The sequence below is a fragment of the Entelurus aequoreus genome, linkage group LG17 (genome assembly GCF_033978785.1).
Source record: "Entelurus aequoreus isolate RoL-2023_Sb linkage group LG17, RoL_Eaeq_v1.1, whole genome shotgun sequence".
In the NCBI taxonomy this organism is placed as follows: Eukaryota; Metazoa; Chordata; class Actinopteri; order Syngnathiformes; family Syngnathidae; genus Entelurus; species Entelurus aequoreus.
Window position 1 is genome coordinate 26,106,881 of NC_084747.1, and position 17,500 is coordinate 26,124,380.

Sequence of the window (17,500 nt, forward strand, 5' to 3'; positions counted from 1 at the left end):
ACACCTCGTTGAATCCTCTGTGCCGATTTGAGCGACGGAGCACTTTTCTTTGGCCATACGCAAAGTTGAATTGTCAGCTGAATGTCCTGCACACGCCCACATGGTCATTGTGTCTGCACCAGAGCTGCAACAAAGCGCCCTGAAAGACATCTGAACCGGGGATTTGCTTGGGCCACTCCATTTCGAAAACTGACCACGGACTTTAAATTTCTTTGCAACACCAAACTCGTGGCGAGCAAGCTCAGGGAACTTTTGACAAGCAAAAGGAACTTTTATTGGCCGTGTCCCTGCTGGTGTGGTGTGTGTGTGTGGAGTGATGGCGGAGTTTGGGCTTCAAGGACCGCCGCATCGTAAGCACAGAAAACTGAACATGGAGCATATGCCGTGTGTGTGTGTGTGTGTGTGTGTGTGTGTGTGTGTGTGTGTGTGTGTGTGTGTGTGTGTGTGTGTGTGTGTGTGTGTGTGTGTGTGTGTGTGTGTGTGTGTGTGTGTGTGTGTGTGTGTGTGTGTGTGTGTGTGTGTGTGTGTGTATAGTTAGGGCTGTCAAACGATTACATTATTTAATTGCCATTAATGGCATTTGTTCATAGTTAAAGGCCTACTGAAAGCCACTACTACCAACCACGCAGTCTGATAGTTTATATATCAATGATGAAATCTTAACATTGCAACACATGCCAATACGGCCGGGTTAACTTATAAAGTGCAATTTTAAATTTCCCGCTAAACTTCCGGTTGAAAACGTCTATGTATGATGACGTATGCGCGCGACGTCAATGGTTGAAACGGAAGTATTCGGAGACATTGTATCCCAATACAAAAAGCTCGGTTTTCATCGCAAAATTCCACAGTATTCTGGACATCTGTGTTGGTGAATCTTTTGCAATTTGTTTAATGAACAATGAAGACTGCAAAGAAGAAAGCTGTAGGTGGGATCGGTGTATTAGCGGCTGGCTGCAGCAACACAACCAGGAGGACTTTGACTTAGATAGCAGACGCGCTATCCGACGCTAGCCGCCGACTGCATCGATGATCGGGTGAAGTCCTTCGTCGCTCCGTCGATCGCTGGAACGCAGGTGAGCACGGGTGTTGATGAGCAGATGAGGGCTGGCTGGCGTAGGTGGATAGCTAATGTTTTTAGCATAGCTCTGTGAGGTCCCGTTGCTAAGTTAGCTTCAATGGCGTCGTTAGCCACAGCATTGTTAAGCTTCGCCAGGCTGGAAAGCATTAACCGTGTATTTACAGGTCCATGGTTTAATAGTATTGTTGATTTTCTGTCTATCCTTCCAGTCAAGGGGTTATTTCTTTTGTTTCTATCTGCAGTTAAGCCCGATGCTATCACGTTAGCTCCGTAGCTAAAGTGCTTCGCCGATGTATTGTCGTGGAGATAAAAGTCACCGAATGTCCATTTTGCGTTCTCGACTCTCATTTTCAAGAGGATATAGTATCTGAGGTGGTTTAAAATACAAATCCGTGATCCACAATAGAAAAAGGAGAAAGTGTGGAATCCAATGAGCCAGCTTGTACCTAAGTTACGGTCAGAGCGAAAAAAGATGCGTCCTGCACTGCACTCTAGTCCTTCACTCTCACGTTCCTCATCCACGAATCTTTCATCCTGGCTCAAATTAATGGAGTAATCGTCGCTTTCTCGGTCCGAATCGCTCTCGCTGCTGGTGTAAACAATGGGGAAATGTGAGGAGCCCTTCAACCTGTGACGTCACGCTACTTCCGGTACAGGCAAGGCTTTTTTTTATCAGAGACCAAAAGTTGCGAACTTTATCGTCGATGTTCTCTACTAAATCCTTTCAGCAAAAATATGGCAATATCGCGAAATGATCAAGTATGACACATAGAATGGATCTGCTATCCCCGTTTAAATCAAAAAACATTTTTCAGTAGGCCTTTAACCCAAAGTTAATCGCGATTAATTGCAGATAAATATAAGTTTTCATCATTAAAAGGTGTACCCGAGACATCACATTTTCAAATACAATTAGTTTTCTTTGATTAAATGTTTTTTTAACACACAAAAATTCCCTGCAGTGCTAATTTGTAGGGCTACAGAATGTGTATTCCTGCTGTAGGAGCACTTGCATTCAGAGGAGGAGCTACACTTCCAAGTTTAGATAGCAGATTCACGCATTATCAACGCAAAATGTGGATTGTCACGATCATGCTTTGATTGTCAAAGATGTTTGCTCATGTCATCTGTTATGTTTGTACCTGAATAAATGCTTCTCATATTCTGTGCATGACATGTTCAAGTTAATGTAATGGTCTTCATATATTTCTGCAAGACAATGTTTCCACCTTCTCTGGTAATAAAATGTAATATTTCGCCTGCAGAACATTCCTTAATTGAGGACTATCAACTAGAACATGTTATAAAGAATATACACTTTATTTCAATCTGCTAGAAAATGTCCTATTCTTCAATTGACGTGCTAGCATTTATTTAGGTAGAAATATCACAGATTACATTACAAAACATCTTTGACAAAGCATGATCGTAATGTAAGACATGTTTTCATTTTATGTAGTTATATCGGATGCAACGCTATTATTGTGAAGCCGGAAGTGTGTGATTGGTTGACGGTGTGAAAGTCTCCGATAAAAAAGTGACTCTGGACTTTCTGCCCACCGTCTTTCTCTCTGTTGCTCCAACGTGACGTCTCACGGCGGTCGTGGATTTAAAATATGCTTTTGTTTTGTCGGGAGAACAACTTGTCATGGCTTTGGAATTGGCATTTGCATAATGTACCCTTTTCTTTGTCCACGTCTGATCGCCATTTTCCCGCTTGTGGCTCATCAGTAAATAGTGAAAGCAGCCACATTTTACCAAGCTACGGAACGGCCCGAGGGTCAAAAAGTTGTTAAAGTAATGAGTGCCGTCAAAGAAACTTATAGTTAACGTGTTACGGTCTCGTTAACTTTGACAGCCTTAATTAGTACATATAGGCTACATGTACACCCTATACTAGTGGTTCTCAAACCTTTTTCACCACCTCCGAAAACACTCTGCAAGTACCACCATACTGACCAACATTAAAATACAGTAGGGTAGTACTAGTAGGCCTACATTTTGATTAAAATCAATGCAGAGGTTATATACAACATTTAGATTGAATATTTTTGGCCACTGTAACATTACACACCATTTGAACAGTAACACTGTGTTTCAATATTTAAGTAAGTTATTATTTGGCGAACCACTAAATGGAGCCCGCGTTTTTTATTTTTTATTTTATTTACTTATTTTTTTCATAAAGAAATACAATCATGTGTGCTTACGGACTGTATCCCTGCAGACTGTATTAACCTATATTGATATATAATGTATATATTGTGTTTTTTTTTTTTTTTTACATTTCTTGTGCGGCCCGGTACCAATCGGTCCGCGGCCCGGTACCAATCGGTGCATGGGGGGGGGGTGCATGTTATATCAACTAAAGCCCACACTTAAACTTTCCACGTGCAAGATTGAATCTATTGTAACCTATTTTTATGGGCTTTCCTCTTTGTGATGTTAATTCCTGTTACACGCTGTTATACAGTATATGCCTTGCGCTCTTATTTTGAAGGCGCTAAGAGCGGAAGTGATGACACGTTGGAGTGGAGCGGAGGTTTTTGAAAGAAGGTAAATAAAGTGGTCCTCGTGTAAACTGGAGCCTCCGTGTTTATTATTTTGTAGTTTCATACAGTATATGCGACATTTATAAACCCTCGGTGACACTATTTAATAAGAAGCCAAAAAGTGCAAAAACTATAATGTTCGTGTTGGAGGAGTTGTGAATGACTGCTGGGCCACAACATTAGGTACACCTGCAGGCTGCAGCACGGATTTCATATTTCATTCATTCACAACTCCTCCAACACGAACATTATTATTTTTGCACTTTTTGGCTTCTTATTAAATAACTCTTTAAAATAGATTAAATATTGCACGTGGAAAGTTTAAGTGTGGGCTTTAGTTGATATAACACTCCTGTCAGGGGGTGCATTCTACGACGGGAGTGCATTAATCCAGCACAACAGCGGGGCATGGACTTCATTTATAAGTAAAGGTAAGACCATAATAACGTTTTTTTTTAATTAAATATGCTTTTTTGTGTGCTACAGTTTGTATGTGTAAAGTTAAAGTTAAGTTAAAGTACCAATGATTGTCACACACACACTAGGTGTGGTGAAATTTGTCCTCTGCATTTGACCCATCCCCTTGTTCACCCCCTGGGAGGTGAGGGGAGCAGTGGGCAGCAGCGGCCGGGAATAATTTTTGGTGATTTAACCCCCAATTCCAACCCTTGATGCTGAGTGCCAAGCAGGGAAGAATGCTGGTATGAGCTTTTAAACATAATCCGTTAACTGCTGCCAATCAAATGGTGAATAAGATACTCTTTAGGGTTCATATGTTTGTAAATCTGACTGTGATGAAGTCAGTGCCTCACCAGCCATGAACCTCACCGCACGTCACTGGTGTGTGCGTATACTGCATGTACTGTATATGTGTGTGCGTGTACTGCATGTACAGTATATGTGTGTGCATGTACTGTATATGTGTGTGCGTGTACTGCATGTATATGTGTGTGTGTATACTGCATGTATGTGTGTGTATACTGCATGTACATGTGTGCGTCTACTGTATGTATGTGTTTATATACTGTTTGTATATGTGTTTATATACTATATGTATATGTGCATGTATATACTCCATGTATGTGTGTGTACTAAATGTTTATGTGTATGTACATGTCTGTGTGTATACTGTATGTATATGTGTGTGTATATATTGTACATGTGTGTGTATATACTGTATGTATGTGTGTATATACTGTATGTGTTTGTGTGTGTACTGCATGTCTACTCGTAGTGGGCGGAGCTTAGCAAAATCTGTCATTTCTGCACTTTGGCTGATCAGAGGCGGATACTAAACTGATAGGTGATCAATTGCACAAAAAATGTTTTACAAATAACAGGATGTGAGCGTTAATAAACGTTAATAATTCTGTTTCACAAGTTCCGATCTTGATCCTAATTGCTTTGTCTTTGTGCGTTCATAGTGTGAACGTCGTTCCGTCTTTGTCAGCGACTAATCTGACGGTGCCGCCAGCCGAGCAGTTCCCTGACGGGATTTCAAGCGTGGTCAACAAGCACTTGGAATTTCTGAATGGGGCTTCCATTGGGATGTACCTGGCCAACATGACGTCTTTCTGATGGCCCGCGTGAACATTTGGCAGCGTTGTTGTCGCTGAGGGAGCCCCCGTGTGCCCAGGATGCCAGGATGCCCGTCTCCCAGGACAACGCCCTCAGCATCCTTCCACTCCTGGAGCGGTGGCTTGGAGCTCAGGCCCGCACGTCACAGCACGGCAAGGTACTTCTCCTCCTCTATTGAGGCATCTTCTTCAAGCATTTGATATATATTTTCTATGAACTCTCTAAAGGACATCTGTAGTTTTCACAGTAAAAACAAAACAAAACTGGCAGCTTAGTAACCTGAATTTTACTGCAAAATGTATAATCTTACTGTAAATGGAAAAAAAGTACCAGTTTTATTTACTGTAAAAAAAAGTGGTACAGTTTTGTCATTTACAGTAATACACCGAAAAAACTAATTTTACGCCAAACTGGCAGCTCAGTCGACAGAATTTTACAATAAGAAATAGTAGTAGAGTTTTGTAAATGTACTGTAATTTTTTGGGGTTTATTTTACACAAAAACCCATTGTTTGGAATGTATGATACAACAATATTTGTTGCAATGTTAGATAATATTAAAGATACCTGTGCCGGTGGAGGCGTGGTCAGTATAGCGTCATCACATTATTTTCTCCACGATGCATTGCATATATTTTCTCTAAAAAGGCAAAAAAATGTGACTATTAATTTAAAACAAATATGTTATTAATTATAGTATTAGCATATATTTTTATATGATATCGTTTGGCTCTATTTTCAATTGTTGCTGCTTATTGTACAATGTTGAGAATTTTTTTTTCTAGAGATTTTCCTTTTAATCACAAATCTATAGCATCTGTTTCTGGTGTTATTGGAGACTGTACTCGTGCTCAGATCTAAATATATGTTTTTGTAATATAAATATATATACATATTTTTTTTTTAATGTATGTTATTTTTTAGATGTATATGTATAAATATTGAAATATATATGTATATTTTTTGAGCATCAAATTTTGTGCAAGTGGCAGTAAAAGGCATAAAAAATTGTAGAAACCCTAATACTTGTCAGAAAAATATATACAGTAGTACTTAAAGGCCTACTGAAATGATTTTTTTTTATTTAAACGGGAATAGCAGATCCATTCTATGTGTCATACTTGATCGTTTCGCGATATTGCCATATTTTTGCTGAAAGGATTTAATAGAGAAAATCGACGATAAAGTTCGCAACTTTTGCTCGCTGATAAAAAAAAGCCTTGCCTGTACCGGAAGTAGCGTGACGTCACAGGAGCTAGTATTCCTCACAATTCCCCATTGTTTACAATGGAGCGAGAGAGATTCGGACCGAGAAAGTGATGATTACCCCATTAATTTGAGCGAGGATGAAAGATTCGTAGATGAGGAACGTTACAGTGAAGGACTTGAGAGACAGTGATGGACGTATCTTTTTTCGCTCTGACCGTAACTTAGGTACAAGCTGGCTCATTGGATTCCACACTCTCCTTTTTTTATTGTGGATCACGGATTTGTATTTTAAACCACCTCGGATACTATATCCTCTTGAAAATGAGAGTCGAGAACGCAAAATGGACATTCAGTGCCTTTTATCTCCACGACAATACATCGGCGAAATGCTTTAGCTACGAGCTAACGTGATAGCATCGTGCTTTAACTGCATATAGAAACAAAAAAATAAAGGATAGAAGGAAGGATAGATAGAAAATCAACAATACTATTAAACCGTGGACATGTAAATACACGGTTAATGCTTTCCAGGCTGGCGAAGGTTAACAATGCTGTGCTAACGACGCCATTGAAGCTAACTTAGCAACTTAGCAACGGGACCTCACAGAGCTATGCTAAAAACATTAGCTCTCCACCTACGCCAGCCAGCCCTCATCTATTCATCAACACCCGTGCTCACCTGCGTTCCAGCGATCGGCAGAAGGACGAAGGACTTCACCCGATGCGTTTGGCGGCCCGGAGACGTAGGAAGTCAAGGTGAGGTCGGCGGCTAGCGCGGCTAGCGTGGCTAGCGCTCCAACAAAGTTCTCCTGGTTGTGTTGCTGTAGTCCGCTGCTAATACACCGATCCCACCTACAACTGTCTTCTTTGCAGCCTTCATTGTTCATTAAACAAATTGCAAAAGATGTCCAAAATACTGTGGAATTATGAAATGAAAACAGAGCTTTTTGTATAGGATTCTACGGGTACCATAACTTCCGTTACTCTGACTTCGTCACGTGCATACGTCATCATACCGCGACGTTTCAGCCGGATATTTCCCGGGAAGTTTTAAAAGTCACTTTATAAGTTAACCCGGCCGTATTGGCATGTGTTGCAATGTTAAGATTTCATCATTGATATATAAACTATCAGACTGCGTGGTCGGTAGTAGTAGGTTTCAGTAGGCCTTTAAGGATAGAAGATTATTCAGTGTTTCCCATAAACTGCCAAGATACCTGTGGCGGTGGGGGCGTGGCTATGGGCGGGGTCACCATGACATCATCGAGTAATTTGCATAATTTACTACAATGATATGATTTTCTCTAAAAAGGATCAAAAAATGTATACTTACTAATTAATAATAACAGTTTTGTTTAAAACGTCCATCCTTCCATCCATCCATTTTACAATATAATTACAACACTTTATGTACATATTTATATACAGATTTGAACAATAAGTTATTCACTGAAATATATTTATTAATTGTGGTTCTTACAAAAAATATATCTTATTAAAATATAAAAGCTAAAATGTCTCTTAAAGCTCTGCCCCTTTAATTAGTGCATACTAAATAATTTAACTTTAGCCTACTACTACAACCATATTATTTACCAGCAACATAAAGTGAAACAGAGGCAGAGGTGTCCTGCCACAGTCAGTAACAAATAAACAGAAAACAAGTAGTGGTGGTAGATAGACACAAAGCTTCATCAAACATCTGATCCACTGAACAAAGAGCTCCAAAAATCTTGATCCTACACTTCTCTTTTGTAAAGTAAATCTGAACAGCCGATATGGGCATCTGCATCAACTATATGATTTGCCTGAGAAGCTGGACAGGACAAAAAAATAAAAATAAAAAAATAAAACATTTTTGTGGTGGACTTAATTCTTTTGTGGCGGGCTGCAACAAATAAATGAATGTGTGGGAAATACTGTTATTTTATTTATATATATATATATATATATATATATATATATATATATATATATATATATATATATTTTTTTTTTTTTTTATTTCCCACAATTTCCAGGAATTTCTCTCATTGACAATGAATGGGCAATATACAAACCTCTCCATATCCCACATTTCTCGAGCGATTTGAACCATTCCAACATCCACACACTGCAGTCTCCCCAGAAATTCAAGCATTTCACGTCCACTCAGCGACTTGCGTACATCGGGCATTCACACGCAATTCCGGTAGCACTTGTGGTTAGGGGTGTAACGGTACGTGTATTTGTATTGAACCGTTTCGGTACGGGGGTTTCGGTTCGGTTCGGAGGTGTACCGAGCGAGTTTCCACACGAACATATTCAGTAGCCGCCTCCGCTTCCTTCTGCCTCTGTGTCTGTCAGGACTCTACACAGCACCCAGCATTGTCCCACCCACACAACCATCTGTTTGGTTACAAACAGAGCGGTAACAGCCAATCAGCAGTGCGTATTCAGAGCGGTAACAGCCAATCAGCAGTGCGTATTCAGAGCGCACGTAGTCAGTGCTTAGCGTCTAGCAGGTAAGCTTCAGGCAGCGGACTCTCCCCAAATTATAATAAACACCTCCCAGTTAACTACTAGTAACATCACTGAGCCCGTTGACGTTCTAGAAATATAAACTGCAGCTCAGCTCGCTCGCAGTCCTGGCTTGAGGTGAAGGCTAATTTGCCTTTAGCGTAACGTTAGCTAATTTTGCGGTGTGTGTGTGTTACGGACAGCAAAGCCCTGTCTGTTATTTCACTTTACCTTTTTCTGTGTTGATTGAGCTGTGTTGAATCAGCAAAAAAGGACATTATGTTAAATGAAGAGTTTCTGTCTCTGATAGTTGATATAATAATGTAAGTGCATCATAGAGCCTACATGAACTCCATGGTGTTCAGGGATGAATAGTCTCTCCTATTGCTATTGTACCATTTTTTCAGCTATAGTTACATTAATCATTAGTAATGCAGCAGCCTAGTTTTGAATGGCAGGGTCCCTGCTATCACATGTTGATAAAAATATAACATTTACATAATAAATCAACTACAGGCTTCCCAAATGCTGTAATAAATTAAGCATGATGAGTTGACTTGAAACTGTTTAATGTTGCACTTTTTATATGTAGAAGAAAAGTTTTGTCATTGTATTTAATCTGAGCAACAACTTGAGGCAGTTTAATGTTGATTAACATGGGCAGAATTATTATAGTGTTCCCAATGTTAAAAGGATAAAGCCATTGTTTACAAATTTGGTAAATAAATAACCAAAAAAAGTATATTTTGTTGTTTTCTTACTGTACCGAAAATGAACCGAACCGTGACCTCTAAACCGAGGTACGTACCGAACCGACATTTTTGTGTACCGTTACACCCCTAGTTGTGGTAGAAGTATATTGTGTGCATGAAAACATGCCGATTATCTTGTTGTTTTTGCAGGACTGCTGGCAGGATGAGGACACTCGCAGCAATGTCGGTAGCGTCCAGGCGGAGGGCGTCTCCTCGTGTCTTTCCGCCATCCGCAAGTTGGTAGAGTACATCCACTTCAATTTCACGGAGGATGACGGCGCTCCGTCGGCCGACTCGCCGTCCTGCCATGACGGATCGGACGTGGAAGTTCATGCCATTTCCGTCAGGAAAAAGCAAGGCGAGGCGTCGGATTTCGGCCTCAGCTTTGGGAACATCCCCATTTTCGGCGACCCGGACGGGAGAAAAAAGGGAGGGCCGAGGCGGAGACGGGATCAAAGTCCCATCATGCACGTGGGCTGCATCTGGGTGACGGAGGTGAGGAAGGGTAGCCCGGCCGCCTGCTGTGGAACAATCAAACTGAGGGATGAGTTGCTGTCCCTGAATGGACAACTGATGGTGGGAGTGGACGTTAGCGGAGCCAGGTACGGTATGGCTAATGGCCTATTATTAGTATTTATTTATAGTTTGTTTTGAGTACATCAACAAAATGAAAATCATAAAAGTGTGCAAACTGCTTTAAGGATTTTAAAATGAAACCAAAACATTTTTTAAACTGCAAATAGACGCAAAAACAGAAATGCGTTTATCTCTGAATTACGATTCAAAATATATAAATATGGAGTTCTATGTAATAGTTTACTTTTCAATAACTTATGCTAGCATACATGTAGCATCATAGATAGAAGGTAGATGTCTTCCGCTCCCTATTAGCCACAAGACCACAGCATGTCTAAGCTAGTAGGGGCAAAGGGCTGACAGGGTATATATTCTGCTGTTGCAGACGGGTCGGAGATGTCGGCACACGCTTGTGAAATATGCCGCTAATTTGAAACTAGGATACTGGCAATAATCTTTTATAGGTACGATTTTTTTTAAAAGAAAAAAATCCAATCCTAAAATTTAATAAAAAAGCTAAAATGCTAACTTCAGCATGTAGGCATGCCTACATTAGCATGTAAGCACGTTAAGTTTGCATATAAGCATGCTAAAATAAGCATGCCAACATCAGCATGTAAGTATGCCAACATTAGCATGTAAGCATGCCAAAATAAGCATGTAAGCATGTCGACGTCAGCATATAAGCACGCTAATATTAGCATGCCAACATTAGCACGTAAGCATGCCAACATCAGAATGTAAGGGTGCCAAGATTAGCATGTAAGCATGCCAACATTAGCATTTAAGCATGCCAAAATCAGCATATAAGCATGCCAGCATTAGCATGTAAGCATGCTAAAATTTGCATGTAAACATTTAACTAGCATGATAACATTGACATGTAAGCATGCTAACATTAACATGTAAGCATGCCAACATTAGCTTGTAAACATTTAACTAGCATGCCAATGTAAGCATGCTAACCTGCACGCTAACATTAGCATGTAAGTATGATAACATTGACATGGAAGCATGCTAGCATTAGCCTGTAAGCATGCTAATGTTAGCAAGTAAGCATTTTAACGAACATTTCAACATTAGAACGTAAGCATGCCAACATTAGCATGTTGAAGTTGGGAAAGTAGAATATGGCAAGTACTTTTACTTTGAAGTTGGGAAAGCATGTAAGCGTGCCGACATTAGCATGTAAGCATGTCAACATCAGCGTATCAGCATGCTAATATTAGCATGTCAACATTAGCACGTAAGCATGCCAACATCAGCATGTAAGCATGCCAACATTAGCATTAGTGCATGCTAACTAGCATGGCAACATTAGCTTGCTAACATTAGCATGTAAGCATGCTAACATTAGCATGTAAGCATGCCAACATTAGCTTGTAAGCATGTTAATGTTAGCAAGTAAGCATTTTAACTAGCATGCCAACATTAGCATGTTGAAGTTGGGAAAGTAGGGTATGGCAAGTACTTCTAATTTGAAGTTGGGAAAGTAGTATATAGCAAGTACTTCTACTTTGAAGTTGGGAAAGTAGTATATAGCAAGTACTTCTACTTTGAAGTCGGGAAAGTAGTACAAACCCCGTTTCCCTATGAGTTGGGAAATTGTGTTAGATGTAAATATAAACGGAATACAATGATTTGCTAATCCTTTTCAACCCATATTCAGTTGAATGCACTACAAAGACAAGATATTTGATGTTCAAACTCATAAACTGTATTTTTTTTTGCAAATAATAATTAACTTAGAATTTCATGGCTGCAACACGTGCCAAAGTAGTTGGGAAATGGCATGTTCACCACTGTGTTACATCACCTTTTCTTTTAACAACACTCAATAAACGATTGGGAACTGAGGAAACTAATTGTTGAAGCTTTGAAAGTGGAATTCTTTCTCATTCTTGTTTTATGTAGAGCTTAAGTTGTTAAACAGTCCGGGGTCTCCGGTGTCGAATTTTACGCTTCATAGTGCGCCACACATTTTCGATGGGAGACAGGTCTGGACTGCAGGCGGGCCAGGAAAGTACCCGCACTCTTTTTTTACAAAGCCACGCTGTTGTAACACGTGCTGAATGGGGCTTGGTATTGTTTTGCTGAAATAAGCAGGGGCGTCCATGAAAAAGACGGCGCTTAGATGGCAGCATATGTTGTTCCAAAACCTGCATGTACCTTTCAGCATTAATGGTGCCTTCACAGATGTGTATGTTACCCATGCCTTGGGCACTAATGCACCCCCATACCATCACAGATGCTGGCTTTTGAACTTTGCGTCGATAACAGTCTGGATGGTTCTTTTCCTCTTTGGTCCGGATGACACGATGTCGAATATTTCCAAAAACAATTTGAAATGTGGACTCGTCAGACCACAGAACACTTTTCCACTTTGCATGAGTCCATCTTAGATGATCTCGGGCCCAGAGAAGCCGGCGGCGTTTCTGGGTGTTGTTGATAAATGGCTTTCACTTTGCATAGTAGAGCTTTAACTTGCACTTACAGATGTAGCGACCAACTGTATTTAGTGACAGTGGTTTTCTGAAGTGTTCCTGAGCCCATGTGGTGATATCCTTTAGAGATTGATGTCGGTTTTTGATACAGTGCCGTCTGAGGGATCGAAGGTCACGGTCATTCAATGTTGGTTTCCGGCCATGCCGCTTACGTGGAGTGATTTCTCCAGATTCTCTGAACCTTTTGATGATATTATGGACCGTAGATGTTGAAACCCCTAAATTTCTTGCAATTGCACTTTGAGAAACGTTGTTCTTAAACTGTTTGATTATTTGCTCACACAGTTGTGCACAAAGGGGTGTACCTCGCCCCATCCTTTCTTGTGAAAGACTGAGCATTTTTTGGGAAGCTGTTTTTATACCCAACCATGGCACCCACCTGTTCCCAATCAGCCTGCACACCTGTGGGATGTTCCAAATAAGTGTTTGATGAGCATTCCTCAACTTTATCAGTATTTATTGCCACCTTTCCCAACTTCTTTGTCACGTGTTGCTGGCATCAAATTCTAAAGTTAATGATTATTTGCAAAAAAATAATAATTTTTTATCAGTTTGAACATCAAATATGTTGTCTTTGTAGCATATTCAACTGAATATGGGTTGAAAATGATTTGCAAATCATTGTATTCCGTTTATATTTACATCTAACACAACTTCCCAACTCATATGGAAACGGGGTTTGTATATAGCAAGTACTTCTACTTTGAAGTAGTAGTAGTATTTTCAATGTGTTTTTTCCAGTTACCTGACTGATCAGTGCTGGAATGGAGGTGAAATTTACCTTGTCCTGCTGCGACGATTCAAGCGAAAAGCTCCCCCGCCTCCGCGTGAGGTCGATGGCCGCCCGGATGTTCCAGTTGGCGACGAGCCGCCGCAGCGCCCGGCTTCCTGCGACTGGGCCGACAGTCCCGTGACGTGCAAACGCACGCGCAAGTTGGGTGTGGTTTCACGCCCGCCCTGCAGCCGCCACCACAGAGACGGCGCCGACTCAGCGTGTCTGCGTGAGTGCGGGGAGCCGGGCGCGGAAAGTACGCTCGCCTTTGCACGCACGCACGTGGTGGGTCGTCATGACGACTGGGGTCCATCAGGAGCTGCCCGCCATCATCCTCACGGCGGCCTGAGAGGAGGCACCGCCACCCTGCCTTCAAGAAGTCATCGCCAACCAACACAAGAGAAAGACTTGACTCTCTGCAGGAAACTTTCCACTCAGGTAACTCTGACTTACTCTTACCTGCATGTCACTCAGGTAACTCTGACTTACTCTTACCTGCATATCACTCATGTAACTCTGACTTACTCTTACCTGCATGTCACTCATGTACCGTAACTGAATTACTCTTACCTGCATGTCACTCATGTAACTCTGACTTACTCTTACCCACATGTCACTCATGTAACTCTGACTTACTCTTACCTGCATGTCACTCATGTAACTGACTTACTCTTACCTGCATGTCACTCATATACCTCTGACTTACTCTTACCTGCATGTCACTCATGTACCTCTGACTTAGTCTTACCTGCATGTCACTCATGTACCTCTGACTTACTCTTACCTGCATGTCACTCATGTAACTCTGACTTACTCTTACCCACATGTCACTCATGTAACTCTGACTTACTCTTACCTGCATGTCACTCATGTAACTGACTTACTCTTACCTGCATGTCACTCATGTACCTCTGACTTAGTCCTACCTGCATGTCAGTCATGTACCTCTGACTTACTCTTACCTGCATGTCACTCATGTAACTGAATTACTCTTACCTGCATGTCACTCATGTAACTGAATTACTCTTACCTGCATGTCACTCATGTAACTGAATTACTCTTACCTGCATGTCACTCATGTACCTCTGACTTAGTCTTACCTGCATGTCACTCATGTACCTCTGACTTACTCTTACCTGCATGTCACTCATGTAACTCTGAATTACTCTTACCTGCATATCACTCATGTACCTCTGACTTACTCTTACCTGCATGTCACTCATGTAACTGACTTACTCTTACCTGCATGTCACTCATATACCTCTGACTTACTCTTACCTGCATGTCACTCATGTACCTCTGACTTAGTCTTACCTGCATGTCACTCATGTACCTCTGACTTACTCTTACCTGCATGTCACTCATGTAACTCTGACTTACTCTTACCCACATGTCACTCATGTAACTCTGACTTACTCTTACCTGCATGTCACTCATGTAACTGACTTACTCTTACCTGCATGTCACTCATGTACCTCTGACTTAGTCCTACCTGCATGTCAGTCATGTACCTCTGACTTACTCTTACCTGCATGTCACTCATGTAACTGAATTACTCTTACCTGCATGTCACTCATGTAACTGAATTACTCTTACCTGCATGTCACTCATGTAACTGAATTACTCTTACCTGCATGTCACTCATGTACCTCTGACTTAGTCTTACCTGCATGTCACTCATGTACCTCTGACTTACTCTTACCTGCATGTCACTCATGTAACTCTGACTTACTCTTACCCACATGTCACTCATGTAACTCTGACTTACTCTTACCTGCATGTCACTCATGTAACTGACTTACTCTTACCTGCATGTCACTCATGTACCTCTGACTTAGTCCTACCTGCATGTCAGTCATGTACCTCTGACTTACTCTTACCTGCATGTCACTCATGTAACTGAATTACTCTTACCTGCATGTCACTCATGTAACTGAATTACTCTTACCTGCATGTCACTCATGTAACTGAATTACTCTTACCTGCATGTCACTCATGTACCTCTGACTTAGTCTTACCTGCATGTCACTCATGTACCTCTGACTTACTCTTACCTTCATGTCACTCATGTAACTCTGACTTACTCTTACCCACATGTCACTCATGTAACTCTGACTTACTCTTACCTGCATGTCACTCATGTAACTGACTTACTCTTACCTGCATGTCACTCATGTACCTCTGACTTAGTCCTACCTGCATGTCACTCATGTACCTCTGACTTAGTCCTACCTGCATGTCACTCATGTACCTCTGACTTACTCTTACCTGCATGTCACTCATGTAACTGACTTACTCTTACCTCTGACTTACTCTTACCTGCATGTCACTCATGTACCTCTGACTTAGTCTTACCTGCATGTCACTCATGTACCTCTGACTTACTCTTACCTGCATGTCACTCATGTAACTCTGAATTACTCTTACCCACATGTCACTCATGTAACTCTGACTTACTCTTACCTGCATGTCACTCATGTAACTGACTTACTCTTACCTGCATGTCACTCATGTAACCCTGACTTAGTCCTACCTGCATGTCACTCATGTAACTGACTTACTCTTACCTGCATGTCACTCATGTACCTCTGACTTAGTCCTACCTGCATGTCACTCATGTAACTGAATTACTCTTACCTGCATGTCACTCATGTACCTCTGACTTAGTCTTACCTGCATGTCACTCATGTACCTCTGACTTACTCTTACCTGCATGTCACTCATGTAACTGACTTACTCTTACCTGCATGTCACTCATGTACCTCTGACTTAGTCCTACCTGCATGTCACTCATGTAACTGACTTACTCTTACCTGCATGTCACTCATGTACCTCTGACTTAGTCCTACCTGCATGTCACTCATGTAACTGACTTACTCTTACCTGCATGTCACTCATGTACCTCTGACTTACTCTTACCTCCATGTCATTCAGGTAACTGACTTACTCTTACCTGCGTGTCACTCATGTACCTCTGACTTACTCTTACCTGCATGTCACTCATGTAACTCTAACTTACTCTTACCTGCATGTCACTCATGTAACTGACTTACTCTTACCTGCATGTCATTCAGGTAACTGACTTACCCTTACCTGCGTGTCACTCATGTACCTCTGACTTACTCTTACCTGCATGTCACTCATGTAACTCTGACTTACTCTTACCTGCATGTCACTCATGTAACTCTGACATGCCAGCAGTTAGCATGTGTCACATACCAAGTGTAATGACTGTAAGGTGTTCACTTGTGGAAATATCAGAAATGTAGCTTGCTAATGATAGCATGTTAACAGTTAGCATATGTCACGTTTGTTGTTTTGCCAGGTGTACGCCTGCGAAAATTGCTAAATTGGTTGTGTTGCGTTTGACTAAGGGAGATGACGGCAACAGACACCAGGGGGAAGTAATGTTCAATGATTTATTATATATATAGTTAAAATATATATATATATATATATATATATATATATATATATATATATATATATATATATATATATATATATATATATATATATATATATATATATAATAAAAAATACTAATAAACTATAGAATGGTGTGTGAGAAAATCCAAGAGCGTATGTGTGTGACTATGTGTGTAGATTAGCTGTTGAGTGTTACCGTAAATGTTGAATGAGGAAGCAGACAAAACCAAAGAGGGCAACGCAGAAGGGATCCGAGATTCGCGTGAAGTCCGTGGGGCAGAGAGAGGCGTCATAGTCCGGGGCGAGCGAGTAGTCGAGGAACGAGGGAGGCAGTCAGAGTCCAGAGGGAGATCCAGGGAGAAGTGAGACACACAGTTCACTTTCAGGGCGACGGAGGGTAGGTACACCATTGAGAAACTAAGTTCCCGCAAGGATCCTTGGGTCCACTGGTCGTTATGCTGCTTGTCTGATTAGACCCAGGTGCGCTGATAGCAGATTGTCTTCGGCTGCGGCGACGCGTTCTGTGCGGCAAGCGCAGGGGCGTGTCCT

General features: G+C 41.2%; 1 protein-coding gene across 4 annotated transcripts in view; it reads left to right on the top strand.

The window, feature by feature from the left end:
• Positions 1–17,500, top strand: part of pdzd2 (PDZ domain containing 2) — a 138,322-nt gene that overhangs the window by 32,007 nt on the left and 88,815 nt on the right. For all 4 annotated transcript variants that reach the window (XM_062025386.1, XM_062025387.1, XM_062025388.1 and 1 more), the window contains 3 exons: positions 5,058–5,368; positions 9,821–10,272; positions 13,492–13,960. In XM_062025386.1, the coding sequence (XP_061881370.1) occupies positions 5,279–5,368; positions 9,821–10,272; positions 13,492–13,960 (1,011 nt within the window). In that variant the 5' untranslated portion in view covers positions 5,058–5,278. The remainder of the gene's footprint in view (positions 1–5,057; positions 5,369–9,820; positions 10,273–13,491; positions 13,961–17,500) is intronic.